The following is a 26,599-nucleotide window of genomic DNA, read 5'->3' on the forward strand; positions in this document are numbered from 1 at the left end:
TAGTAAAATTGTAAGGACTTTGCTTAAAGTGGATAATATCATTCATACTAATGTGGATTCAGGTGTTCACCACCAAACCCTCTCAGTGGTGGTATCAGAGCCCTGGTTTGGAGTCGGGCCTACGTGGCTCAGGGTTTGTTTGATTAATTGCATGTTCTCTGATGTTTCATTGATTATTTTTATAATATAGATAACTAAAAAATATCTTTCAATTTTATAATCCCTCTGTCCCATAAAAATATGTGCACTTTCCATTTTCATCTATCCCACAAAAATATGTACATTCCATTTTTGAAAAGTAATATCAATTTAATAATGTAGGTCTCACTATTTACTAACTCTACTTTAACTATCATTCCCCTCCTCTATCTTACTTTACCATACTATTCTCCTCATCTCTCTTACTTTACCAATTTTATCTTAATTCTCGTGCCATCTCATCTGCCCATATTTTTATGGGACAGAGGGAGTATTAAATATAGAAATTATATATTACTCCCTCCGTCCCCAAATATTATCCCACTTTGACCCGGCACAAGTTTTAAAAAATACAATGAAAAGTGAGTTGAAAAAGTTAGTGGAATGTGAGTCATACTTTTATATATTATTTTTATAAGTTTTATAATAAAATGTGAGTAAGAATGAGTTAGTAGAATATGAGGTCAATTACTAAAAATGATCAAAAGTGAAATTTTACAAATTTTATGGGATAAATATAAATAGAAAAATGGGAGAAACTTTTATAAACGGAGGGAGCCTAGACAAAATCCGAAGTTAAAAAAATCATAATATATAATTTCTAACACCTTCACTCCTCGCAACCGTACCCAACCCTAAAAAAACAGATGGCCGGTACTTGATATTTGTTGGGCACAAGGTCAGGTAAGTTTTGACATCCGCTATCCGTTTTGACACCATTAAAGCAATTTAACCAAACAAGAATAAATAAAAGAGAAAATGGACAGTTTAATTCGTTTTACGACTAACCAAACTGGCCCCTAGGAGGAAAGTGTTTTATAATGCATACTTAACATGCGAGACTGTTAAATTAGATTAATAATAATAATAAAATATAGTAATAAAATGCATTAATAGTAGTATAATTATGTTAATAAAAAAGATTGTCAGCAAGTGGGCCCATGTTTACTTCATTAGAGAGCTACTACCATATAACGAATCCCAACATTTACTTGCAATTATTTTTTCCTTGAAAATAACAAGATATTATTATCCACAAATTGTCCGTTGCAGTGAAAAACATCAATAGGAATGTGAGGTAACTCTGCTACAATTCTGTGAATTTGAAGCAAGTTTCAGGTACCTTTTGACCGAGTGAAATTCCTCCAGAAAAAAATCGATATTTGAGTGAATTTAGCACCGAATCGGAGCTTAAGATGGGGATCTACGGCAGGGTTTAGGGTTGATTTGAGCTTTAAGTCGGAATTCGGATGGGAAAATGAATAATCTTTAGGTCTGAGGGGCGATTTGAAGACATTTGAGGTCAATTTTGGGGTAAAAAGAGTTTTCTTCTTTCTCCTTTTTTTGTGAATTCATTGTTTTTCGTTTCCGTTGTTGAAGTACTCTCATTTATGTTTACTTGTTGTTTGCTTTATGCAAAAATTGATAGTACTTTGTTTAGATTGTACTTGGCTGCCTCCTTCAAAATTTAGAAAATAATAGAACAAAATAAAAAATATAAAAATTGGGTCTTTATATTGGGCTTGCTTCTGTTTATCTGACTATAATTTACAAGTCTTTTTGTGTCTTACCAGTCGGATTGAAATATGGAACAAATATGCAACAAATATAAGCCGAGTTTATAATTTTCTATTTTATCTCAGTACTCGGCCAGCCTCCAAAGAGTATAGGTGCTCTTTTAGCTAGATGAGGAAATGGCGAATGATTCTTGTTGTATACTTGTTGTGAGAATATCATTTGCCATTCTCAACTAGTTTATATTGGTATTTTATTGCTCGTGTGATTTGGATAGGCTGCAGATTATCTTGCTGATAGGTGGATAGATTTTCTTTTCTCATAAAGTTGAATAATTTGCTAAAGGAAATGATGCAATGTTCTGCTTGTCAACTGCTAGTCTGCTATATCTTTTGTAGTATTATTTGTGTAATGATATCATGTACAATTTACAATTAGAATCAAACACCAATGATAATCTACGTAAGGATTTGGGCAGAAGTTTGAATGATAACGATTACTTGTTATGACACTAATTTAGGAAAGTATATGTTGTAGAGATGCCAACCAATTTTTTTCATTCTCTAATATTTGGCAATGGCTTTTGTAGTATGGCAACTCCGGTGGAACCTCCAAATGGGGTCAGAAATGAAGGAAAACATTACTACTCCATGTGGCAGACGCTTTTTGAGATTGATACAAAATATGTCCCAATCAAGCCCATCGGTCGAGGTGCCTATGGCATAGTGTGTTCTTCAGTTAACAGAGAAACTAATGAAAAGCTTGCTATCAAGAAAATTCACAATGCCTTTGAAAATCGTGTTGATGCACTAAGAACTTTACGGGAGCTGAAGCTTCTCCGGCATCTCAGACATGAAAATGTGATAGCTCTGAAAGATGTCATGCTCCCTATTCACAAGGGAAGCTTCAAAGACGTGTACTTGGTATACGAGCTTATGGATACAGATTTGCATCAGATCATCAAGTCATCTCAAGCACTTTCAAATGACCATTGCCAGTACTTCCTTTTCCAGGTATTTTCCACGAGTAGTTGAGTTGTAGATAGTGCAGTAGCAGCTTGCTTGACTCTTTGCAACGAAGTTGTATTACAATGATGGATTTGGTCAGTCGCTCAGTGTCTTACAGATGCTCTTATGTATTCATTCTTCTTACACCAGAACATCTACCGTATCATACCATCCCTCTCCCCTACCATTGGGGCAATAAAGAAAAGGGAAAAAATAGATACCTACTTTTAAAAATCATGTTACGCTTATTATATGCATTCCTGTCGGCTAAATTCTGACATCTATTTCCTATTTATTTGAAACTTTAATTGCTTGTTTGAGATCCTAGGATTTTTGTCATTAAAGTCTTGCTAATAGCTTGTACTCTACTGTGGCTATGGAATACAGGGACAAATCATGACATTTGTAATTGCTTTAGTTTATTTGTAGGAAGGAAATTTTTTTGTTTGCTTGTGCCTTAAGGGATTGTGCATATACCATTCTTTGGTATATTCGTGATGCTAAGAATCAGGATATGACCTAACATTGTTCTTCAGATGAGTATTTTGAGATTTCCATGATCATCTGATATGAATGCCTGATTTGATTTCTTTTTCGTTTACTGGTTTATTTTATGATTATCTATACATATATACACAATTCTAATATATTGATCTTGCACAATCAGTTGTTTTACCTTTTTTTGTTACTATTTCTAAAAACTAATGCAGTTACTTAGAGGTCTGAAATATCTTCACTCTGCAAATATTCTTCATCGCGATTTAAAGCCTGGCAACCTGCTCATCAATGCTAACTGTGATCTTAAAATATGTGATTTCGGCCTTGCTCGTACCAGCAGCAGTCAAGGCCAGTTCATGACTGAGTATGTGGTTACTCGCTGGTATCGGGCCCCAGAGCTCCTTCTCTGCTGTGACAACTATGGGACTTCAATAGATGTATGGTCTGTTGGTTGCATCTTTGCAGAACTCCTTGGCCGAAAGCCTATATTTCCCGGTACAGAGTGTCTTAACCAGCTAAAGTTAATCGTCAACATCCTTGGCAGCCAAAAGGAAGATGATCTTGATTTCATTGACAATCCAAAGGCAAAGAAATACATCAGAACTCTTCCATACTCCCTTGGGACTCCCTTCACCCATCTTTACCCCCACGCCCATCCTCTGGCAATCGATCTATTGCAGAAGATGCTTGTCTTTGACCCTTCAAAGAGAATAAGCGTTACTGATGCACTCCAACACCCGTACATGTCTCCCCTGTACGACCCGAGATGTGATCCTCCAGCTCAGGTCCCAATCAATCTCGACATAGATGAGGATTTAGAGGAGGGGATGATTAGAGAAATGATGTGGACTGAGATACTGCACTACCACCCAGAAGGTGCTCCTGCAACCACTGAAATCGCCATTTGAAGATTCGACGTTGTAAGTCTGTGTTCTGTTTAAGTTATAAGAACCTTGATCATTTGGGTTCCTTTTTTTCTTTTCCTTATTTAGCCTCTTATTTCAATAATCATGAGAGCAATGGCATTAACAGTTTGAGCTGCTAATGTTCTGCTAATATCGGCATTTGGAATGCGGTTCACGGGCTTGGCCTCTTTTCAAGAGCGCAATTGCCTTGTAATCTGTACATAGGTCTGGTGTTGTATGCCATCAACATTTCCTGTACATTACTTATCCCTCCATGAATATTTTTTTTTCTTCAAAATAATATTGTAGGTGTTGTAGAAATTATACACTTTTTATAGTAGTTGAGACACTTGCATGATAAGGCATAAGCATGATTATTGATTTTCTGGGTACACCATTGCAGAGAATTAGAGATGGATTTAAAAAACAATAGTACTAGTAGTAGATTTTAACTTGAGTGTAGGGTAGAGAATGCGAGTACTAAATAATGATTAAAATAAATAGCAATTATTTGCAACTTCTAAAATCCATAATTAAATTGATGAAGAAAGTCTGATTTTTTTACAGATTAGGGGAGTTAAAAGCAGTCGAAAAGGTGTACTTGATCATAAATACTCATTAATAGTCTACTTGGACATAATCAATAATAATCACCACAAATTCTGCTATGACGTTATGACTAATGGATCGATGATCGATCGTAAGTTGCGGCCACAAATCTAGTCAAACTTATGCTATGTTGATGTTCACATCATATTTTTTTAATTTCAAACTAGTAGTGGGAGTAAAATTAAAATAATGGACAGAAATTTGAAAAAATATACTATAATTATCGAAAATGAATAAAAACTCTAACAGTGGAAAAGTAAATTATAAACTAATGAAATGAGTCCCCTTTTCAATCTCCTTGGGTGGTGTTCGGTTGCCAAGATAAAATAATACCAACATATAATCTATGATTGAGTTGTGAGATTATTTTAGTTATAAGGGGGTTAGCTATAACTAATTATCACATGATTATTCATCCAGAATTGAGTTGTGAGATTGAATTTTATGAATCAAACACACTATAAATTTAATTATGGATACCATCTTGTAAACCGAACACCCCCTTGAAATTACTCACAACTTACTGAAACTGACTTAACTGATCCCCTCGAAAAGGAAAAAAAAGTTTTTTTAAGTGATAGTATATAGGTTGTATATAGCAACCAAAACATGAACTCATGTGGCCCTATTTCACCTTTATATATGTATGGTTTTAGCTAATAACTATTCAAGGATAAATATATATGTATGGTTATAGCTAATAACTATTCAAGGATAAATTTAAGAGTGATGCTAAGTGGTCATATTATGGTCAGCTATAATTTGTCTTTTAGCTGAAAATTAAATGAGTTCACTTAATAATTAACTCCCCTTAAAATATCAAAACTCTGAAGACAACTCTACCATCTACCTTAGTTTATAAAGTATGTATTTTATATTCATCCATCCAACCGTGTTTTTATTATTTTTAGAAGATATTTACGTTTTATTAGATTACTTTCTATCCTTTTGCTTTTTATTCAGATTTTTATTTAAAATAATATTACTCGACATCTACTATAATCTTAAGAAATATTTTATCATTACTATTATTATTATTATTATTATAAATTTTTTTTTACTCCCTCCGTCCACAAAAAATAGAACACATTGTGAATGACACGGTTTTTAATGTGGAATTGTTAAAGTAAGAAAGAAGGAAAAAAAAATAAAAGAGAAGTAGTGTTAAGGGAATGTGAGGTCCATATTATTAGAGCATTAGCAATGGGGCGCCCTAAGGGACGCCCTAAAGCCCGCCCTATGCACCGCCACGTCAGCATTTTATCCTCCTACCCTTCCACCTGTAGTGGGGCGCCCTATAAGCCGCCCTAAGCATTTTCTTTATTTGAATATTTAAATAACTACAAAAATTAGAAAAAAAACCTTCATTTCATTTAAAATTTATACATTACAATACGAATTAAAAAAAATACGCATTCCCAACTACGGCGGTTACGAGCCCAAACTTCTTCAACTATGTCGTTCATGAGATGAGCATGGTCTTATAGTTGGAATGTGAGAGATGAGAGAAATGTTCGTATGAAAAATAGAATGACAAACTAGGTTTAAATAGACAAAAATTCGAAGAAAAAAAATAAAAACGCGTTGCATCGTCCGCGTCGCCCACAGTGGGCGGACGATGGCGCGGACGATGCCCTATCGTCCGCGTATCGTCCGCGGACGATCTATAGGGCGCGGACAATGCATCGGGCATCGTCCGCCCCATTGCGGATGCTCTTAAGAGAGAAGTTGTTGAAAACTTTCATTTTTTAAATGTGCTCTATTTTTCGTGGAAAACAAAAAATGGCAAATGTGTTCTATTTTTCGTGGACGGTGGGAGTATATTGTATTGATACTCGGGGCTGAATGATATTGACCCTTAATTTGAAGATCTAATACCTATTATTGAGTTGTAGTTAGCAACTTAAGAAATAAGACCTAAACCGTCAAAGTTATATCTAAAATCAGTTAATATATTCAATCAATTGGTCAATTTGATTAAATACTGAATATAAGATAAACGTAAACAATTCATTTTCAATTTATCAATCAAATTTGAATGTAAATTAATTGAGAATTCTAACTATTATACTGAATCTCAATCAAAATTTATAATTAGTTATAATAAAAAATTTGTATTGAATTCCAATATTTTAATCAACTATAATATCAATGGATAACTCTAATTATTGAATTAAATCTATAATCAATTAAAATTTCTAATTAATTAATGTAAGATAAATCGGCATGTCACAACGTATTTTGTTTTACTATTTCTAATTAATTAATGTAAGATAAATCGGCATGTCATAACGTATTTTGTTATTAGTATAAAAGCTAGTGTGCTAATAAATTCAATTACTATAAGATTATAATTGAAAATTGAAAAATTATTAAATATTCATTATATAGTGTACATAAAAATAAGTTGAATATTACTATTAATGAAACATATTATAGTGTACATAAATATAAAAATATATGACTCGAAAATCACGATATCAAAATCGACGAGATTGAGACGGTGTGAAGGCATGGATCTGGGTATATTCCTTTTTTTTCTTTAATTTTATTTAATTTCATGTTTTCAATTTTTATAAATGTATGAATTTAAGTCAAACTTAAATTTAATACACCCATCTTTAAAACAAATAGCAAAGGGTAATAGTGTAAACAAACTTCATCATTAAATAACATAATTAAGTAGTTATTACTTTTATGCTATATATTGACCTAAATATCATTTTATGACTGACCATAATGTGGTCATATAACATTACCCTAAATTTAAACAGACTAGTAATACTAGTAATTTGGTAGGGTGCACTTCCAAACACTTGTTATCTTTAGCATCCTGAATTTCTTAGCCTACAAGCATAATTGCAAACCATAAACATCAATAATTATCCTAACAAATAACACCATACATAGCTAACACGAAATTTGTTTCGATTGCACAATCAATTGAGACAAAAAGGTTCCTACTCCATCACATAAATGAAATTATCTACTTCTGGATTGGTTAAACTCTTAATTAGGTGTGATATATTATGTTCTATGAAAATATTACAGTTACACAACCAAAATATTGAACTTTTGGATTGTTTATTTATTTCCTTTCGGTTGTAAGTTTGCCTCGTTCCTCTTCCTAGTTTTCTTTTCCACTGTCCAACTTATTTTTCTTAGTGTTTGACAATCTTTTCGATTTTATATATAGTATTCCGCATAATTTATTTTCAATTCTATTTTCCTCCTATCTAGTTCTTTCTAGTATCTCAATATAGTAGAAAGTTAATTAGGGTCCATAAAGACTGCAGCCTTATCATGTTTAAACAATATTTGCACCAACATTTAAATTTGATTTAAGGTGCTACACTTTTGTGTTGTGTTCCAAATTCATAGGTAGGCAAAAACAAAAAGTCCTTGGGTCGGTTATGTAGGGCCTCAATTATGAGAATGACCACTTTTGACTAAGTATAAAAGTACTTTAATTTATTATCAAGCTATGGCTGAGAATTGATTTTGTTTTAGAATCAAGTTGTGCAACTTTTTTCATGTAAAATATGTACTCCCTCCGTTTCGCCATAGTTGAGGCGGAACTTTTCGGCACGGAGTTTTAGGAAGAAATGTTGGGTGTGTTAAATAAATAATAAAAAAAGTAAGAGAGAGGAAAAAGTGGAGAGAATAAAGTATAAAGTGAATAAAGTAGAGAGAATAAAGTAAGAGAGAGTAAAGTAAGAGAGAGAGAAAAGTTACCATTTATGGAAATGACTCAACTATGAAGAAACTTCCCGAAATGGTAAAATGACTCAACTATGGTGAAACGGAGGGAGTATTTGATTAAGTAAAAACATAGCTATCAATATAAAAGGTTAACAAGAAAAGGATTTTGGTCATGTCTTTAAACGCTGTCGAAAGTGCATGAGTTTAAACTTAGGTTATGTCGAGCTTACCTACAAAACATGGACTTTCTACACTTTTTAATAAAATATTTCATTTTAGTATTTTATGTTAGAACGTTTATAGTGTAGTAATTCACTATTTCTTGGTATATGATGATGCTTTTCTTTATTGAACTATTTGTACAAAGTGAATGATAACGGTAGCAACTAGCAAAGTAGTAGAGGCCATAGACACTATACCTTACTTGATTTGATAAAAAATTGTACTTACAATTGGCGCTTTAGACTTTTTACTTGCCTTCATCCCAAAGGCAACAATTTGAATTTTTTAATTTTACAGAACATAATATTCATTACTGCCAAAGTGCTTAACGTTGAAAAAAAAAGATAAAATTGAGCACAATAACAACATCATGTTGATTATAAGCTGAATTTACACGAGAAAATTCCACGTAATTGTGATATAAAATTGCTGAAAATTGTTCGTGGTAAGCCTTAGAGCACCTACAACGGTTGCTAAGGCGGGCCCGTCGTGCCGACAGCGCAGCATGCAGTTGCTCGCTGCTGTGCTCTTGCCGTCGGCACGACCCTGCTCTTAGCATCGAGCACCGCCATGCCGACGAGTAGGCTGACGTGGCGATCGCTTATTATTGCCGTTGGCAATTTTCTTTTCTTTTTTATTTTAAAAATAATTAAAAAAATATTAATTTTTTTATTTTAAATTTTAAAAAATATTATTTTAGATATTATATTTTTTTATTTTTAGGATTTTAATTATGTAATTTTTTTAAAGATTTTAATTATGTCATTTTTATTTTTTTAGTAATTTGTAATAGTATTTCGTGTATTATTAATGCATTTAATATTGTAGAAATGTTTTTTAGTAATTGAAGTATTTAAATTAAATAATAGAATGGTGGGACCCTTGAACGTACTCTTGCGGAAGAGCATGGACGTGGATGTTGTGCTATTGCCAAAGAGCATGAATGTGAATGCTCTTAAAGGCCTACTGACCGGCTCGGACACTTTTATTTTGTACTTAAGAATTGAAAATCATTTTTGTTAAACTTGAAAAGTAACATAGTACTAGTATAATCAAATTCGCACGTGGTAGATGTTTGTTTTCACTTTTTTTTTTTCTACTTGGGCGCCCTAAAATGGCTAGAATTAGTATGTTCAAGTAATGCTAAGCCTTTTAAATTTGATTTTGTTTTTAGTTAGAGGATGGAAAGTACTTAATTCGTAGTATTGCTTTTATGTAGAGGAGGAATCTATATGATATGACCCTCTCTCTCATTCGCCTTTTCCCCTTAACTTAGAATATATTCATATATTTTCAGTTGTCTCCACTCTTGTACTATAAATAAGTCATCACCCTTCCCTCACTTCTTCCCTTTCCCCTCTCTCTCTCGCAAGGAAGATAATTAGCTAGAATCTAATGCATATAGCTAGTGTGATGTGTGATGCATGTGGTTTGTGAGATTGTTGTTTGTGGTTTTATGATATACTATTCTGGTTTGCGGCGCAGAGCTTATCTCCTTCACTCTCTCTCTCTTGTTTTTCTCTACTGGTTCTACTTTTTTTCATAATAAAATAAATGAAAATGGATTCCTTGGCGCCGCCGTGCTCTTCCACGGATGTGCAACAGCGGAAGCAGAGGAGAATGGAATCAAACCGCGAATCAGCGCGGGTGAAGAAGCAGAAGTATGTGGACGATCTGACGGCTGAGGCTGCTCATCTCTCCGAACTAAATAACCAGATATCGAACAGCATGAATGCCACCATGCAGCAGTGTGTGAAAATTGAGGTGCACAACTCGGTGCTGAGGGCTCAGATCATGGAGCTCTCACACAGACTCCATTCCTTCAAACAAATATTGACTCATCACGCCGTCTTTGAGCCTGATCACTTAAACTTTGGCCAGGGTTTGTTGAACAATTCATGGAATTTGTTGGAGGCCCCACACCAATAATATTATCCACGTAAACGTAATGTAACAATGAGGCAATACAAGAGATATAATTTTTGCAAATAGTAGAAGATTTATTATGCTAATGGATTTTCTTTTAAGCTTTCATATTTGGTGCTCCATCATACTTTTACCACACCTTGTCATTTACGTGTTTTGTGATTTTCTTGCCCTCTCACGAGGAAATTGCAATACAAGAAACAATTTCCTTAGCTAGAAATTTGTGATTCTAAACATCCTTAGCTAGTAAAAGTGGCCGTAGAAGTTCATCATCATACAACAGTATGATTTACAAACATATTTCATTTCCACCTTGCTTGAGGTTTCCTGATATATGAGCAAGAAGCTTCGAAATGAAGTGAATAAGCAACTCACGGTTTCTATATACAGAGGAGAGTTTGGAGAAATAGGCATCACTGCTTTAGTAGCTACATGGACTGATCATGATCACACGAGCTGCAACCGCATCTTCATCTCAAACTCCAACATATTAATGGTCACGATCTATGACACGCAGGTTTGTCTCATTGGAGTGAGAAGTCTAGCAAAGCGGAGTGGAACATGAGCTCTCACCAGAGCTCCATTTTCAACATATTCCTATCAAATCATTATCATTATCTCTTACTTTTCATTACGAAGCACATTTAATGGTCACAACGAGTCGAGCTCCTATATTAATGTTGCCAAAAATTCCTATGAAATGGATACTGAATTGAGAATTTTCTAGGCATAACCCCTATTTTTTTTATCTCAATAAGATTTAAGGATCAGATGTCTTCTGAATAGAAGAGCAATTATACTCCTTGGGTGTGTTCTATTTGATGGAAAACAGAGGAATACATATACTTATTATTCTTTTTCTACAATTTCCACATGTTTTGTAGGATTAGATAATTTTCCGAAGGCAGGATGGCAAAATTTCCAGTTTTCTGTTCTATTTTTTATATACTTGGCAACTACATCTGTTAATTTTTTTCAAGCTTCAACTTCACGAAGAAAGGGCGGGTAAAATAGAAATACGAAGAAAAAAACTTACAATCTTTTCAACCATGCCAACATGATGAATGGTGCTTAGGAGCTCTCCTTTGTCAAACGGAATCAGAGCTTCCACCCATACCATCGTATCCTATAAAAAAACAGGATCAAGCAAGCATATTGAGTACACAAAAAAGATTCTGAATCACGTAAACAACCAACTTCCAATTTGAATAGTGGAAGTGGTTAGTACCTTCAGTTTTTCTTGAACTGCATTGCAGAATTCATCAAGTCCTTCACCAGTTAAAGCAGATAAGCATACAATATCAGGGTTTTTCTTGGCTTCAGATCTTATTTTATCAGGATCTTTGGCATTATCGACCTGCAAAAATATGCATTAATACATAACGTTTTCCTTATGTTTTTTGGAACAATCTGTCAAAGCAGGTAATCTGAACAGATCAGCGAAATCACGGCACCTTCATAATTAAGAACAAATAACAAAAAAATTAAGTTATTGTTATGAATTGGACTACCAAACTGTGCCAATGCTGTAGAAGAAATCAATAACCACTGAGGCTTGCGCCATGCGGTCATACACGTTCATGTATTAGAGATGTAATTTAAGAAAATTATCATTCAGCGAAATCAATGTGCATTGCCTTATCCAAAAAAAATTTGGCATAAGGAGCAAGAGGGCCGATTGTTCTAAAATTTTCATTAAACAATGAAGAGTAATACAAAATCTAGGTGATTCAGCAAGCTGTCAACCAACAAACACTATAGACTAGATTATCCATGATACCTTGTTCCACACAATTAACTTTGGGATGGAGGATGTATCAAGTTCTTCAAGAACTTTGTCCACCGCATCAATCTGCAACTCTGCCAATGGATGGCTGATTCAAATTGGACAATGTTATCAGAAACTGCATAACTTGTGATTCGCAGCTGCTATTGGAAAATAGAAATCACTTTTACCTAATATCCACCACATGTACCAGAAGTGACGATTCAGATATCTCTTCAAGAGTAGCTCTAAAAGCAGCAATCTGGTGGAAGAAAGATCAGAGATAAGAACATCATAATAATAATCCTCACAAGTCACAAGCAGGAGTCATTCCAGTATTTGGTGGGTCTCACATGGCACAGCAATAAAATCTCAATCCTCAACAGACACCTCTACCTCTACAAACACAATCCAATAATACCATACAACATCCATTTGGTACAAGCAAATACCTTTAAACTACTACTATTTCACTTAAGATCTTTATATATGGTATAATTTACTCTCCTTATTATCTTTAATTTTATTACTATATTTTAGCACATCTACGCATACTAGGGGAATAGAATGTAAAACTTTATTTCTTAATCATAAATTTAATGTAACTACATCTAGTTTTGTGTGTTCGATGCACTACGTTAGGATCATAACCCCCGAATAATCCCTTGTGTATGCTCTAACAGAGAGACAAAGTGGGGATCCAGTAAATCAGAAAACATATGAACCATATCACAAGAAAAAATGGATAACAAAAATGAATCGTCAGGACTTGGAAATGTACTTACCAATGTTGTTGGCAACTTCTGGATGAAGCCAACAGTGTCAGTCAAAAGAAACTCCTTCCCGTTCTTTGTCTATACAAAAGATAATAAGACAGTATCTCACATTTAGGATGTGCAAAAATGACATTTTATACTGCAGAATCAATTAATAGTAAAGTATTGCTATCTTATCCATTCCAAATCATGAATATCATTGATTAGTTCTCATGTCTGATATTAGATTTAGCAGAATAAAGTAAAAGGAAACAAGGAAACAAGGAAACAAAAAAGTTCAAAAACAAATACTAAAATCTGATTGTATTTCTTTTTAGCAGAAAACAGTCATCAATAGAATGATTTGAAGGGACATAAAATACTAAATAGATTTAAAAAATTAAAATTATCTAAGAAATAATTACTAAGAAAATTTTGAAGTTGTACCTAAACAACCATTGTTTGTGTTTAGAAATATTCTACTAAGATCATAATTAGCTGTGACTGTGAGGTTAATTGTCCCAAATCGAATTTCACTTGTCCCAAATCGAATTCAAGAAGTAAGTGTTTTTTGGGACATAATACTAGCCTGGACCCTTCTTGTAGTAGGATCAAGTGTTGCAAATAGCTTGTCCTCAGCAAGAACATCAGCTCCAGTCAACCGGTTTAGAAGGGTACTTTTCCCAGCATTTGTATACCCAACCTGAAACATAAATGTGACATTCGCTCTCCTTCATAGGCTGAACAAATAATCATTTGTATACAGAAAATAACCGTGCATGCCATTGCACATTCATGATTCAACTACTTGTATACATAATGAATGACAAGTAGTAGAGTTATGATTCAGAAACAAGGACCATGTATGCATAAAATAGAGCATCATATTGCAGCTCTCTTAAGCATAGGTTAAGTGGAATATGTGGCCAAAATAAATCCTTATCAGCTGACTAATATCACTGAGATTTTTTATCCACTAACCATGCCGAAATAAAATTTCATACCAATGATACAACAGGGACAGGTATGGCAAATCGACGGTTTCTGTACTGCTTTCGATGTTTGCGGACAGATTCTATTTCCTTCTTGAGAGCACCAATCTGAAAAGCCAAGAAAAAATGGCAAGTTACTGACATGAAAAAACAAAAAAGGCATGGAAGCCAAACAGGGTGGGAACAAAGATCCGTTCACAGAAACATGGTACTAACAATTGCAGTTGCTCAAAGCAATATTGCTTTGACCGGAATCTTTGAGAAAACTCTTTTAGGTAATTTGAGTTCTAAAGTGTTCAGTCCAATTACTATTAACTCGTATAGTTTGTTATAAAAAAGCAGTCCACTGTCCTCATAAAGTCATAGCATGTGGAAAATTTTACTGAAATAAATTGTAAAGGTGATACTGCATCACTTAAATGATAACGAACTGGTAGATTGTAATAAGAGGTACTTCATCAGACACTGTAACTCTGAAATCATTGAGAATCTTACAAAAGAAAAAATAAAAATAATCAACAGTCAGTAATAACAATACAAGACAACAAAATAATAGTTCAGATCCTCAACTACTACATCAATAAAGGCCATGGCTAAAAGGCATGTGATATCGGAAGTTACGGATCCGCCTGAAATTGACCTATGTCCAAGAACTAAGAAAAAACCAACCTGGTCACGCAAGATACGCTTATCAACTTCAATTTGTTTCTCACCCATACCCTTCACTTGTCCTCCAGCTTGGCGTTCAAGATGGCTCCACATTTTTGTTAATCGTGGAAGTTGGTATTCCATCTGAGCCAATGAAACCTGAAAGTGAAAGCTATTCTTGTTAATATCCGAAGAAGTACTACTTCTGAAGGCACAAATCAGCATAAACTACCTGTAAAGCAGCTTCACGAGTAGCTGCTCGCTGGTTGAAGATATCAAGGATAAGTGCAGTGCGGTCGCATACCCTAACATCACCACCAAAGGTCTTCTCCAAATTCCGCAATTGCCTTTCTTCAAAAAATGAAATATAAGTTGGGAGAAGAACTCGTTTGAACATAGAAATCCTCATACTATATAGGAAACAAGAAAGGCAGAGTAGTTCCTCAATCCAATAGCATGGCCATATTGCACACATAGTTAAATAGAATGGGCTAATAAAGCTCTATACAGGCATAAATTCTGCTTTTATCAAAACCCTAATCAATGAGAAATAAGAATATAGTGACTGGCCTTTATAGATTTGACCAATTCTATCATTAGACCTAATATCCAACTAAGCCATATCACATGTCTGGTGCCTAGAATTAGCTTTGATGCTAGAGTTGATAAAACTTGTAAAGGTCGGGTATTAAATTGCTATTTCCCAAAGAGCTTGGTATTTTATACATTTCCAGAACAGACGGGAAAAAATTGTAATCAAGCCTACTTGAAACTAAGAAAACTTAAAAAACCACTCTATATGTGAAATTACATGACAATACCCTAAGCTATAACAAAATTTCCATAGTTGAAAGAATTGAAAATGCAGGAGAGTATAAGCATCACTGGTGAAGTCATTAAGAACTAACCCTGGTGACAGTTCGTCATCAAAAATAACTGTCTCGATATCAAATGCCTGGATGGCACTCTTAATCTCTGCCACTTTTCCAGACCCTATGTATGTCCTGGGGTTGGGTGCCACAAGGCTGCACCAAAAACAAAAATCTGCTCATTAGTGAACTAGTATCTCCCAATATTCTCAAGAAATACAAAATTTGTCACCAAATTTAAACTGGAAATGAAATAAACTAGTAGCTTACTTTTGGTAAGTAGAGCCAGCAACAAACAATCCAGCAGTATCAGCAAGCTGTGCTAGTTCACTAAGTGAATCCTCTATACCAAATGAAATATCATTGTCCCCTTTCCTCGCCACACCAACAAGATAAGCTTTCTCTTCAAACACCTAGCTTTAGAATCTCATATTAGTAGTCAAAATGATGCATATATGATAATCAGACACATATCTCCTCATTTTCAGCTGAATTACATGCACATGCTAAATAAAGTGAAAATTCTCAATTACAAAACATTATAAAAGAAGTTAGATTAACTAGCTTGACCTTCAACCACCTAGATTTGAAACCTCAAATAGTAATCAAAGCGTTGCATATGAATATCGAGCACATATCAATTCATTTTCAGCCTTTAATGAATCACAAGTCCATACTACAAGCCTACAACATCAAGTGAAAATCCTCAATTACAGAACACTGAATAACAAGCTATTTCTTCTAACACCTAGCTTTAGAATCTCATATTAGTACTTAAAATGAAGCGTATGAATAAGAATCACAAGTCCATACTATATCAAATGAAAATTGTGAAATACACAACACATAAAGCAACTCTATAGATTGAACAAGAAAAACGATACCTCCCGTCCATTTCGCAATTTGAACCGATTTTCCTTATCACTGTCCTTTAAATTAGCCTTCTTGCCTTCCATCTTCTTCGCCCGAGTCCGAAGTGGTGGTTCATGAGATTCTTCCATCGCAGTTCCGATGATTCCATCCGCCGTCGCATCAACCTGATCCTGAGGTTGAGCATCAACCGGGGTGGTCCGGTCGGAAACGGTGTCGTCAGGGTAGAGCACTCCGACTCCGTCAGTGTGAACAGCCTTGATGGAACAGAAATCATTATCATCAATTCGAAGATTGCACAATTGATAGGGCTTGAAGTTAGGGTTAGGCGCCAATCGATGTCGGGAAACGGAATCGAGTTCCCGATTCAGAAACGAGGGCTTCAAGATTGAGCAAAAGCATAAGCTCATGATAATAATTGCTTTCGAACTTTAGGAGCTCAAATTCCTTAATCAACAGTCGATTCAATTGCTGGAAGCAGTGTTGTTGTGTAACGATTGAGTTTCTCTGCAATTTTATTTGGATTGGTGGTTATTAACCGTTGAGGAAATTATTTGGATTTGTTTCTGCAATTTTATCTTTTGATCATTTTGTTTTTGTCTTTTCTCTCTCACTTAATTGTGGAGTTATATTTTTAAATAGTGGAATGACAATAATTTATGTAATGGAAATTTGAGTAACTTTAGTACCAACGAGGATCATCTGTGTCATTTCCTGCTCCATTTCCTGCTACATACACACAAACATAAATGACCTACTCCATTTCCTGTGTTTCTCCTGTATTTATGTGCATGTAGCAGGAGATAGAGTAGGAAATAACATATGTGATCTCAAGTAACGTTTTTGAACATGCGATGCTAGTTTTGTGTGATTGTAGTTTGCTTAGTTTTGTGTGATTTTTGCTTGCTATTGTTATTTATTTGTATAAGTTTGTGTAAGTATAAATTTGAGTCACAATGGGAGTGATATTAAAATATATTTCTAATAAAAAATATATTACAATTTAAATACCTCTGTCATATGCTAAGCTAACACTCTAGTATCGACATCGATTTCATTTTCATCAATTTCAATTTGGAATTGTTAGTATCCATTCCATGATTTTCCAATTGTTTTGGTTCTCGGTCAACATTACCACTATAAGAACTAAGGTCTTCTGAAAAATCATTTATCAATTGATTTCAAAAAGATAACTATTATAGTATCTATTAAAATTAGGGCAAAAACATTGGAGTATTAGCTACTGCAAAATACAAGTCAAAAAAGAAAATGATAAACATAATTAAACGATGATCTATGATTACCAAATTTTTGTGCAAAGCCTCTGCCTTCTGCGCCTCCAAATAGTACTTAAGTTTAGAGTCTAGCTATAAAATTTTGTTTAAACAAAAGGTAGATTTGAAACTCAAATTTATAAAGAAATTATCAGTTGTCATTTAAATACTCCCAATTCCAAAACCTAAGCCCAACTAGATATCAATGGAGTCGTCGCATTGTCGGGAAAAGCTGCGCTGCTTTGAGAAATCTTGGGACAGACGTCTGGACGCAGTGGGGTCGGGAGGCTGTTGGGAGACGTTTTCAGGCGGTTCTCCGGGGACGGCGGTGGGGTCAGCCGACCCCACGCGACCCCATCTCCCTCCGCCACTGGACACAATTGAGGTGAGGCAAAAAAGGTACTAACTTCATTTCAACTCATAATTGAGGTGAAATTTTTCAGCACAAAATTTAAGAAAGAGATGTTGAATGTGTTAAATAATACAATAAATAGATAAAAAAGTTAGAGAGAAAAAAAGTAGAGAGAATAAAATGAAAAGTGAATAAAGTAAATAGAATAATGTCAAAGAGAGTAAAGTTACAAAGAGAAAAAATGTTATACTCCCCCGTCCACGAAAAATAGAGCACATTTGCCATTTTTGGTTGTCCACGAAAAATAGATCACATTTAAAAATGGAAAGTTTTCAACAACTTCTCTCTTACTTTTTCCATTCTCTCTTACTAATAATATGAACCCCACATTCCACTAACCATACTTCTCTCTTACTTTTTTTCATTCTCTCTTACTTTACCAATTCTACATTAAAACATGTGTCATTCACAACGTATCCTAATTTTCGTGGACGGAGGGAGTATATGGAAATGACTCCACTACGAGGGAACTTCCCGAAATAGAAAAATGAGTCAACTATAAGGGAATGGAAGGAGTACGTATTGCATTTTTTATTTGTGTATTTTATTATTGTACTTTGATTATTATATGAATGTCTAATGGAGTAATTTTTATAAAATGATTTTGTATAATTTTTATACATTTTTAATATATTTGAATAAATTATAAATTTTATATTGGTTAAAAATATGCGAAAAAAGAAAATATTTAATTGAATTAAATTAGGTTTGTTGAGTTGACAAGTAATCACTGTCAACTTTAATATACGACGCCTATTAGTAAAATTTATATCCGAGAAGTAACTTTAGAATAGAAGCGTTACGCTATATGCCAAATTATTATTATTTTTTTGTGTCATGAATATAGAGTTTAATCGAGCCGTGCAACTGTTGTCATTTGACTTTTTTCGGTCCTACATCATCTACATGTATAGTATAATAGTTTCATTATACTCCATGAAAAGTTCGAACAATGTTGCAAATAGCGTTGTTAAACGTAAACTAAAAAAAGAAGTGGCAATTATCATGAATTACCATTAGATGTTCCATCTTGTTGGTTTGCTATGAAAAGATGAATCCCAAAGTTGTCGACTTTTTCCAAATTACCCACATTTTTTAATTTTCGAACATGGATGGCTTACTTTTTTCTCAGGCCATGTGACAGAAAACAAACCCAATAATTAGTAGATATATGATGGGTTTGGATTTAATCTCAAAACATTTTAACGAAAAGGATATGTACTACACTAGGATCATTTGTTCCATGAAAATTTGTGTTCCACTATTTTATAAAGATTAATTATGTAAAAAAATAGTAGTACTAAATTAAATTTAATATTTGCACTAAAATTGATGTTTTAAAATTTATTACCCTATAGAATAATTTATTTTATGACATGAAAACATGGGCGAAAGTAGATAGATAAACTAGATTTATTTAATACAATAGTTCTTGACAAATTGCATGAATCACAATCACATCCTCACACAACTAAGGAATAACCATATATTTAATCTCAAAACATTTTAACGAAAAGGATGTGTACTACTCAGTCAGGTAGGATCATTTGTTCCATAAAAATTTGTATTTCACTATGTCACGTCATTAATTTCACTATTTTATAAAGATAATTATGTAGAAGTTTAGCACTAAAAATGATATTTTTAAAAGTATACCGTAATTATGGATTAATTTACTCGATGACATGAAAACATGGGCGAAGGGAGATATAGATTATAGATAAACTATAGATTAATTTAATACAGTACAATAGTTCTTGACAAATTGCATGCATGAATCACAATCACATCCTCACACAACTAAGGAATAATTAACCATACATTATGATAAAAAAAAAGAAGAGATACATTAAGTTAATTAATTTGAGTTGATTCTGCGGCAATTCTTCCTGATTTCACCATGCACACCAAGAAGAGGACTAATGCTTCCCATCTTCACCATAGATTTGGCAAAATGGTGGAAGAAAAGAGCTTCATCTTCAGCATACTTCTTCACCAAATCTATGGTCTTCCTCACATTTCCACTCAGCAAAACTTGATCCGAAGTCAGCAGCTCTCTCCCTTCCAACAACAGGTTGAAGTAGGTGTTGTCGAATCTCCGTGGGGACGAGATGTCCAGAGGCGATAAGTTGTCGTCGCCTCCCACCTTAGGACATACCGCCCTGAGGCCGTTGTTGAACAGAGTCACATCCGGTTGGCTGTACAGCCTCTGCCTGAACGTCGTGCACCTCGCCATTCCTATGGTGTGCCCACCTGCACCCCACAGACAAAATCAATTAAGACCAAACAGAACAACTCATCCCAGCAGACTGGTCTATCAGAATAACTCATTTGGCCTATAAAAACAACATATCTGTTTCTTTACACACAGCACTGAAGTCTGTAACAACGAGTGAGTTGATTTGGACAACTAACCGGAAAGAGCAACGAGATCTTGCTCGTTGAGGCCCTGTTGCTTGAACTTGGCCAGGAGTGTATGGATGGTGGAGTTGGGAGCAGGGATGTCCGAGTTGGACTTGGTGAGGCTCATCGTTGTTGAGTCCCTCCGCCCCAATGCCACTTCCCAGTGTGGCCCCCCGCTCTACAATCAACACAACCACAATTAATATATATAAGGTGTTTTAAGTTACTACAATATTTCCATTTAAGGAATCTTGACTTACTAGGATAACAGAATCCCTTGCAGCAAGAGCAAGAATGTCTGCACATGACACTGTGTGAGGGCAGACTTGCTCCAGTTCTGCTTTAATCTCATCAATCACTTGGAATCCCCTCAGTGAGTTCTTGTTTGGCCGCGCGTTCTTCTCACTCGCCCCACCATCTAGCAACACCGATGCATCGCATCCCTGTATACACAACCACATAACAGATTATTCATGCATAGATTCTCACATATTACCACAAATTCTTGGTAATTATATACCTGGACAAAGCAGTCATGGAAGTGGAGCCTGAGCAAAGAGGCAGCAGTTCTTGAATCCTCAGCAATGGCCTTTCCTAGCACTGACATTATGATCTCATTGGCTTGTGGGCATGAGAAGTCGTAGAATCCGGGGATGAGGCTCGTGTATACGTAGCCACCATGCCCGGATGCCGGAAAGGCCTCAAGATGGGAGCAAGAGAGGGAAGCCACGGCCATGAGGGCGAGCAACAAACGAAAAGAGGCCATTTTTGCGATTTAGATATGCGTTGTTTTTTTGATGAAGAATTAACTCATTGGTTTGTAGGTTTATATACAAGTTGATCAAGTGTCAACTGCTCCCTTTCATGTTATGTATGTACCAAATCCTCTTGTGTGATATGTTGTGGTTGACTATGTCAATTGTGTTTTTATATATTATGTCATGTTGGAATTTGGGGGTAGTGTTTCTGGTTTTAGTTTCACCTGCTCAAACTGCATCTATATGTCACCCATGTTGTGTAACATTTGATTAATTAGTCTCACAATTTGGAATTTTGCCATATTGTTTGAGTTACCTAATTGATAGGAAATCTAGAATATATACATATATATATCTTAGAAAAGGTACAGAAATCATTCCTTCACTACAAGATACCATTTTGATCTAGTGAAGTTGGAAAAAAGATAACATGAAATTTGGTGATCCTGCAACAGCTACAGATACGAGGACGACGACAAATCCTCCTCGTATCTGATGCAAGATAAAAATGGCTAATCACCCAAGTCAGTTGTCAACAGTTGATCAGATTCCGTGGAGGAATCTTCAAACTCCTCTTTGTACATTTCTTCAATCATCGGCTTCCATAGCCGGACGCGAGCATTGATGAACCAATTCGAAACCTGCAACAAACAATCATTCAGTCCTATCAAAAATCGTTTAAACATGAATCATCTCTTGGGGAATCTACCTGATTCTTGGACAAGCCTGTCTGTGATGCTAACATCAGCTTCTCTGAGTCACTAGGATACCTGAAAAAAGTCGAAGATAAAACATGAGAACATCAGTACAGAGGGCAGCACAGTTTCTTGAACTTTTAGAACAAGTTGCTGGTGAAGGGAATACGGATGCAGGAAGTGTTCGAAGAGCCAAGCACGGAGGATGGTGACAGAAGTCTCGGGCAGCCCTCTGAGCGGCCTCCAAGCATGAACTGAGGCTGCGCGGTTGTGTCTTGACTCTTGATCGAATAGGCTTAGCTGAGACAACCTGGAGCTTATCTTAGGCATGTCCTTGACGAGTTTGTGCTTGGTGATGTGAATTTGAGCGAGAATCGCGTTCCTCAGACGACAGAAATGCTTGGACATGGCTAAGAGGGCGAGGGCCGTGTAAGACTTCCCTGATCCCATGCCAGCGATGGCCTCAAACGAATGGACCAGATCATCCATGTGATGAGAATACTCATCATATCTCCTCTCAACCTGCACCAAATTCAGCACCTTCATCATTCTTGATCAACAACTAAGATCAATCAATAGCACATTTAAATTCAACATCAATAACTATTCTTGATCATGAACATAATATCAATCAATAGCACATTCAAATCTAACATCAATAATCATTCTTGATCAAGAATATAACATCAATCAATAGCACATTCAAATCCAACATCAATAGCCATTCTTGATCATGAACATAACATCAATCAATAGCACATTCAAATCCAACATCAATAATCAATCTTGATCAAGAACTAACATCATTCAATAGAACATTCAAATTCAACACCATTACTCATTGTTGATCAACAACTAAGACCAATAAATAGCACATTTAAACTGCACACCAATGCAAATGCAAATGCAAATGCAGAACTACCTCCTCTAGCAAGGCAATGAGCTCAAGCAGGTTAACATAGTCATCATGCTTCTCACACGCCAGCTCACAGCTAGAGAGCTCTGCCTTGAGCTTCGAAGAGAGGCGAAAGGCGCCTCGCCTGCTCAACCTATCCATATATCTCCGATTACTCGTATCAACGCCCTCGCCGCCAACACTTAGCATTTCTTGAAGAAGGGACTGAGCCGGCTGCAGGTACTTCGAGCTCATAATCGAAGCAACAAACGACTGATTCTGATTATGATTCTGATTCCCATTCCCACACCATGACTGGTTCACAGATGGAGCAGCATAGCCGACAGACCCATCACAACCGAAGTCATCAAATCCCATCTCACAACCTTCCTTCATGGCAATTAGATAAGCTGCAGGATTCATGACAGATGGGTTCAAGGCTCTCTCTCCACCACATGGCTCGGAGCCTAATGAGAGAGAAAGGCGAGATGCTTCATTAGACTTCCCGAGCAGATCAATCAGATGGCGATCCGGGCCGATGTCGATGGACCGGGGCATTCTCTCCGAGAGAGAGTGGATGCTCTGAGGCAGTGAGCTTGAGTAAGCATCAAAATGTGGAAAAGGATGAGATGATGAATCTTCTGAAACCATGGTGCTAAAAAGATTCAATCTTTGGTATCAAGAAGAGGAAAAGGTTCCAACTTGATGAGAAAAGCAGAAACAAAACCTCCTGATATAAATGCAAGTACAAGAACAATGATGGAGAGATATACTAGTATTATATAATCACTCTTTGATTGCTTCACAGAAACCAATAGCAAGAAATGATGAAGAAGAAATGTGAGGTGCTGAAATGGCAGTTTATTACAAGTATTGGGACAAACATACCTACACACAAACCATGTAATAATTCATGCAGAAAAACAAAAAAGAAAAAGAGAGAAAGAGATTCTTTTCTTTTACATTGGCTGTCTGTTTTTTCTTTTTTCTGAAGTCTATGGTACCATAAGGCAGAAAGCTGAGAGCTATAAAAGCTAGGAAGAAGGCTTAAAGAAGCATAGAGAAAAAATGAAGTAAAATGCTTAAAATGACAAGGGGAAAAATTTGTCACGCTTCTTCTTCACTGACTACAAACCAAGCTAAAAGCAGCAATCTGCAGCTTTACTTTCCTGCTGCGGCATTTCTTTGGGGCACTCAAAAAAGCACATTTCAGCCTGATTTTCACAAATTCTTGAGGCTTCCTCGATATTTGCACTCAATCAATGAATAGCCAATTCCCATAATTTTTCCATCTCCTTTAACTATTCAGAGACCATCGATTTATGGAGGTTCGTGCATGCTGCATGTTGCTTAATATGGCAACACTATTTACAGATTCAGATTTTTAAAGGATTCTTGTTTTGTAGATGAGATCCTGTAACAAATTCAAGTTGGAAATATGATTAGTTTATTTGAATTTTGGGTGGTTAAATAATGTAACACATTAATTTAGAGTCTATAAAAATGAAGGCTGAAAATTTGGAATAAAAAAGAAACTACGCAAATCTATGTAGATGGAAACTATGCCATCTCTATGTATGGTTTTAATTAAATTAGAGGATTTACTTAAAAAAAAAGAACACATTAGTTCATTTTACTCGTGGACGTCGTCTGGAGTTAATAAAAGTATTAAAATACTGAATTTTGATCAAATTCTACTTAAAAATTTATTCGATAATTACTAAATTTTTCAACTTAGTTTCCTAACAAATTGGATACAATCTTAATTGATCAAATGTTGATATGGCCACTTGAGAATCAGAGGTGGCCTTATCAACTAATATCAAAGTGTCGTCATTTTCACTTAATATTGAACATAATTAATTAAAATCAATTTCAATATGGTCGGAAATTTCCGAGCATAATGTGCTCGGTAATGTCCTATATTTATTTTGTAGCGTCGAGACTAACTTAATTAGAATGAGATAAGGTGTCAAAAAGCTAAATGAAAAGCAAAACTGTTTTTTTTTTTTGTGCATTATTATTTCTACTAGTTTCATCCATTAAGATGTTGAAACGATACTGCAAAATCACAATTGGGTAGAAAAAAACATTAGCATTTAGCAAAAAATATGTATATTTATATTGATATATAGGTTGGTAATGAATATGAAGTGCTATAGACTATAGTTGTAGGTTTGGACCGTTTAGTGATGAGATTGATGATAGATTCTGGGCAAGACTGCCTTGGTTCACTGTTGTAATCATTTCAAATTTTCTGTAGATTTATTTTTACCACTTCCACTTGTCACACCCTAATTTTGTAGGCTTGTTCGTCAATATATGAAGTCAAGGCCCACACACATTCATCAAATTTCATGTTTCGTACAAACACATTAATAGAGAACTCATCACATACTACTAATCAATAAGTTAGAATTACTTTTTACATTGAATTATCATCTACAAACTTTGCCATATTCTACAAAAAGTTAGAATTGAAATATGATCTTTTTCATCTAGTTTTGGTCTTCAATATTTTCAACATACATACAATTAGAAGTTGGAAGTTGAAATATAATTTTCATTTATTTCTATTCAAAAAATTTAGGTACACACGTCAGCACTGTTGGAGAGAATGAAAAGAAGTTTAAATCTATATCTATACATTACTATAAAGTATCTTGTTTTATACTCCTAAGAGCATCCACAGTGGGGCGGACGATAGTTCGCCCGATGCATCGGGCGGGCTATCGTCCGCCACTGTAGCCTTGCGGACGATGCCCGATGCATCGTCCGCCCCATTGCAGGTCACGCGGACGAGGCAACGCGTTTTCCTTTTTTTTAATTCTTCAAAATTTATATATATACACCACACTTCTATTTCTTCCTTTCACTCTTCCATTCACTCTTTCATCTCATTCTCTCTATTTCAATTTATAATGAATCTCGGTGATTTCCCAAATCCGAATAGTCCTGACGGATTTCCGATGTTCGGTGGTGGTGCACGGTGGCCGGGTACAGACCCTGACGAATATCGGCCCATCGACTCCAACACCCAGTACGATCCGGATTTCAGCACGGATTCGTACAGGTTGTCAAACATGGAGCCGTCTCCCACCCCCCGTGGCCGCGCCTCTGCCTCCGCCTCGGGCTCCGCCCTAAGAAGAAGAGGAACAGGCAAAGAGCCCAGAAGTTGCCGCCTCCGGAGAAGAATGAAGAATTCACCCTAGGGAGGACGAACTACAGCCAGGATGAAAACATTCTCCTCAACGAAGTGTTGGATTGATATTTCAGAGGACCCGATGTTTGCCAACAACCAAAATCAAATCGCGTACTGGGACTGCATCACTGAGCGCTAAAACGAGGCCAAGCCGGCGGCCGCCAAGCGCCATAGGGAGCAGCTCCGCAAGCACTGAGATCAGATGAAGAAGCAGCTCAATTTGTTCTCGCCGGAGTACGAGAAGTGCTTGAGGGAGCAGGGCAGCGGCGAGAGTTTGACTGATGTTCGCGATAGAGCGCTTGCGTCGTACATTTCATTGTACGACGAGTTCAAACACTACTCCTCCTGGCTGATCGTGAAGGACAAGCAGAAGTTCCAAGGAGGGATTTTGCCTATATCGGCTGCGTCGAAGAGGACGAAGAATACCGCCGCCGGTGATTATACGAGCAGCGACGGCGGCGCCCCTCCGATGGACCTCA

The 26,599-nt window shown here is 35.7% G+C and overlaps 5 protein-coding genes across 5 annotated transcripts; 2 read left to right on the forward strand and 3 right to left on the reverse strand.

Moving 5' to 3' along the window:
• Positions 1–1,204: 1,204 nt before the first annotated feature.
• Positions 1,205–4,515, forward strand: LOC121756401 (mitogen-activated protein kinase homolog NTF3-like). Its single transcript, XM_042151948.1, has 3 exons — positions 1,205–1,512; positions 2,303–2,726; positions 3,431–4,515. The coding sequence occupies exons 2-3, from the start codon at positions 2,304–2,306 to the stop codon at positions 4,124–4,126; spliced, it is 1,119 nt and encodes a 372-aa protein (XP_042007882.1). The 5' UTR covers positions 1,205–1,512; position 2,303; the 3' UTR covers positions 4,127–4,515.
• A 5,701-nt stretch (positions 4,516–10,216) lies between these two features.
• Positions 10,217–10,585, forward strand: LOC121754755 (bZIP transcription factor 11-like). The gene has a single exon (XM_042150064.1). The coding sequence runs from the start codon at positions 10,217–10,219 to the stop codon at positions 10,583–10,585; it is 369 nt and encodes a 122-aa protein (XP_042005998.1).
• A 74-nt stretch (positions 10,586–10,659) lies between these two features.
• Positions 10,660–17,051, reverse strand: LOC121753874 (GTPase HflX-like). The gene is made up of 13 exons (XM_042149143.1): positions 16,496–17,051; positions 15,882–16,024; positions 15,651–15,767; positions 14,975–15,089; positions 14,764–14,901; positions 14,107–14,202; positions 13,692–13,805; positions 13,133–13,201; positions 12,539–12,609; positions 12,363–12,456; positions 11,811–11,939; positions 11,619–11,708; positions 10,660–11,179 (listed from the first exon to the last, which is right to left on the reverse strand). Exons 1-13 carry the CDS (start codon positions 16,889–16,891, stop codon positions 11,087–11,089), a joined length of 1,665 nt encoding a protein of 554 aa, XP_042005077.1. The 5' UTR covers positions 16,892–17,051; the 3' UTR covers positions 10,660–11,086.
• Positions 17,052–19,881: 2,830 nt separating this feature from the next.
• LOC121754132 (peroxidase 9-like) lies at positions 19,882–21,381 on the reverse strand. The gene is made up of 4 exons (XM_042149478.1): positions 21,091–21,381; positions 20,831–21,013; positions 20,583–20,748; positions 19,882–20,420 (listed from the first exon to the last, which is right to left on the reverse strand). The coding sequence occupies exons 1-4, from the start codon at positions 21,334–21,336 to the stop codon at positions 20,026–20,028; spliced, it is 990 nt and encodes a 329-aa protein (XP_042005412.1). The 5' UTR covers positions 21,337–21,381; the 3' UTR covers positions 19,882–20,025.
• A 273-nt stretch (positions 21,382–21,654) lies between these two features.
• On the reverse strand, positions 21,655–23,965 carry LOC121754902 (BEL1-like homeodomain protein 11). The gene is made up of 4 exons (XM_042150191.1): positions 22,946–23,965; positions 22,193–22,545; positions 22,038–22,098; positions 21,655–21,969 (listed from the first exon to the last, which is right to left on the reverse strand). Exons 1-4 carry the CDS (start codon positions 23,567–23,569, stop codon positions 21,841–21,843), a joined length of 1,167 nt encoding a protein of 388 aa, XP_042006125.1. The 5' UTR covers positions 23,570–23,965; the 3' UTR covers positions 21,655–21,840.
• Between the last annotated feature and the right edge of the window lie 2,634 nt (positions 23,966–26,599).

This window comes from Salvia splendens, chromosome 11 (assembly GCF_004379255.2).
Source record: "Salvia splendens isolate huo1 chromosome 11, SspV2, whole genome shotgun sequence".
Taxonomy (NCBI): domain Eukaryota; kingdom Viridiplantae; phylum Streptophyta; class Magnoliopsida; order Lamiales; family Lamiaceae; genus Salvia; species Salvia splendens.

What these genes read in the sequence shown, in the direction of transcription:
- LOC121756401 (XM_042151948.1), top strand. Translation starts at nt 2,304, where the DNA reads ATGGCAACTCCGGTGGAACCTCCAAATGGGGTCAGAAATGAAGGAAAA. An exon ending in GCCAGTACTTCCTTTTCCAG is followed by an intron (nt 2,727 to 3,430) that starts GTATTTTCCACG and finishes AAACTAATGCAG; the next exon opens with TTACTTAGAGGTCTGAAATA.
- LOC121753874 (XM_042149143.1), bottom strand. Translation starts at nt 16,891, where the DNA reads ATGAGCTTATGCTTTTGCTCAATCTTGAAGCCCTCGTTTCTGAATCGG. An exon ending in AATTGCGAAATGGACGGGAG is followed by an intron (nt 16,025 to 16,495) that starts GTATCGTTTTTC and finishes TTCTAAAGCTAG; the next exon opens with GTGTTTGAAGAGAAAGCTTA. An exon ending in GATGACGAACTGTCACCAGG is followed by an intron (nt 15,090 to 15,650) that starts GTTAGTTCTTAA and finishes TTTTGAAGAAAG; the next exon opens with GCAATTGCGGAATTTGGAGA.
- LOC121754902 (XM_042150191.1), bottom strand. Translation starts at nt 23,569, where the DNA reads ATGGTTTCAGAAGATTCATCATCTCATCCTTTTCCACATTTTGATGCT. An exon ending in TCATTGCCTTGCTAGAGGAG is followed by an intron (nt 22,546 to 22,945) that starts GTAGTTCTGCAT and finishes AATTTGGTGCAG; the next exon opens with GTTGAGAGGAGATATGATGA. An exon ending in TTCGAACACTTCCTGCATCC is followed by an intron (nt 22,099 to 22,192) that starts GTATTCCCTTCA and finishes GACTTTTTTCAG; the next exon opens with GTATCCTAGTGACTCAGAGA.
- LOC121754755 (XM_042150064.1), top strand. Translation starts at nt 10,217, where the DNA reads ATGGATTCCTTGGCGCCGCCGTGCTCTTCCACGGATGTGCAACAGCGG.
- LOC121754132 (XM_042149478.1), bottom strand. Translation starts at nt 21,336, where the DNA reads ATGGCCTCTTTTCGTTTGTTGCTCGCCCTCATGGCCGTGGCTTCCCTC. An exon ending in TCCATGACTGCTTTGTCCAG is followed by an intron (nt 21,014 to 21,090) that starts GTATATAATTAC and finishes TTGTGTATACAG; the next exon opens with GGATGCGATGCATCGGTGTT. An exon ending in CAAGGGATTCTGTTATCCTA is followed by an intron (nt 20,749 to 20,830) that starts GTAAGTCAAGAT and finishes TGTTGATTGTAG; the next exon opens with AGCGGGGGGCCACACTGGGA.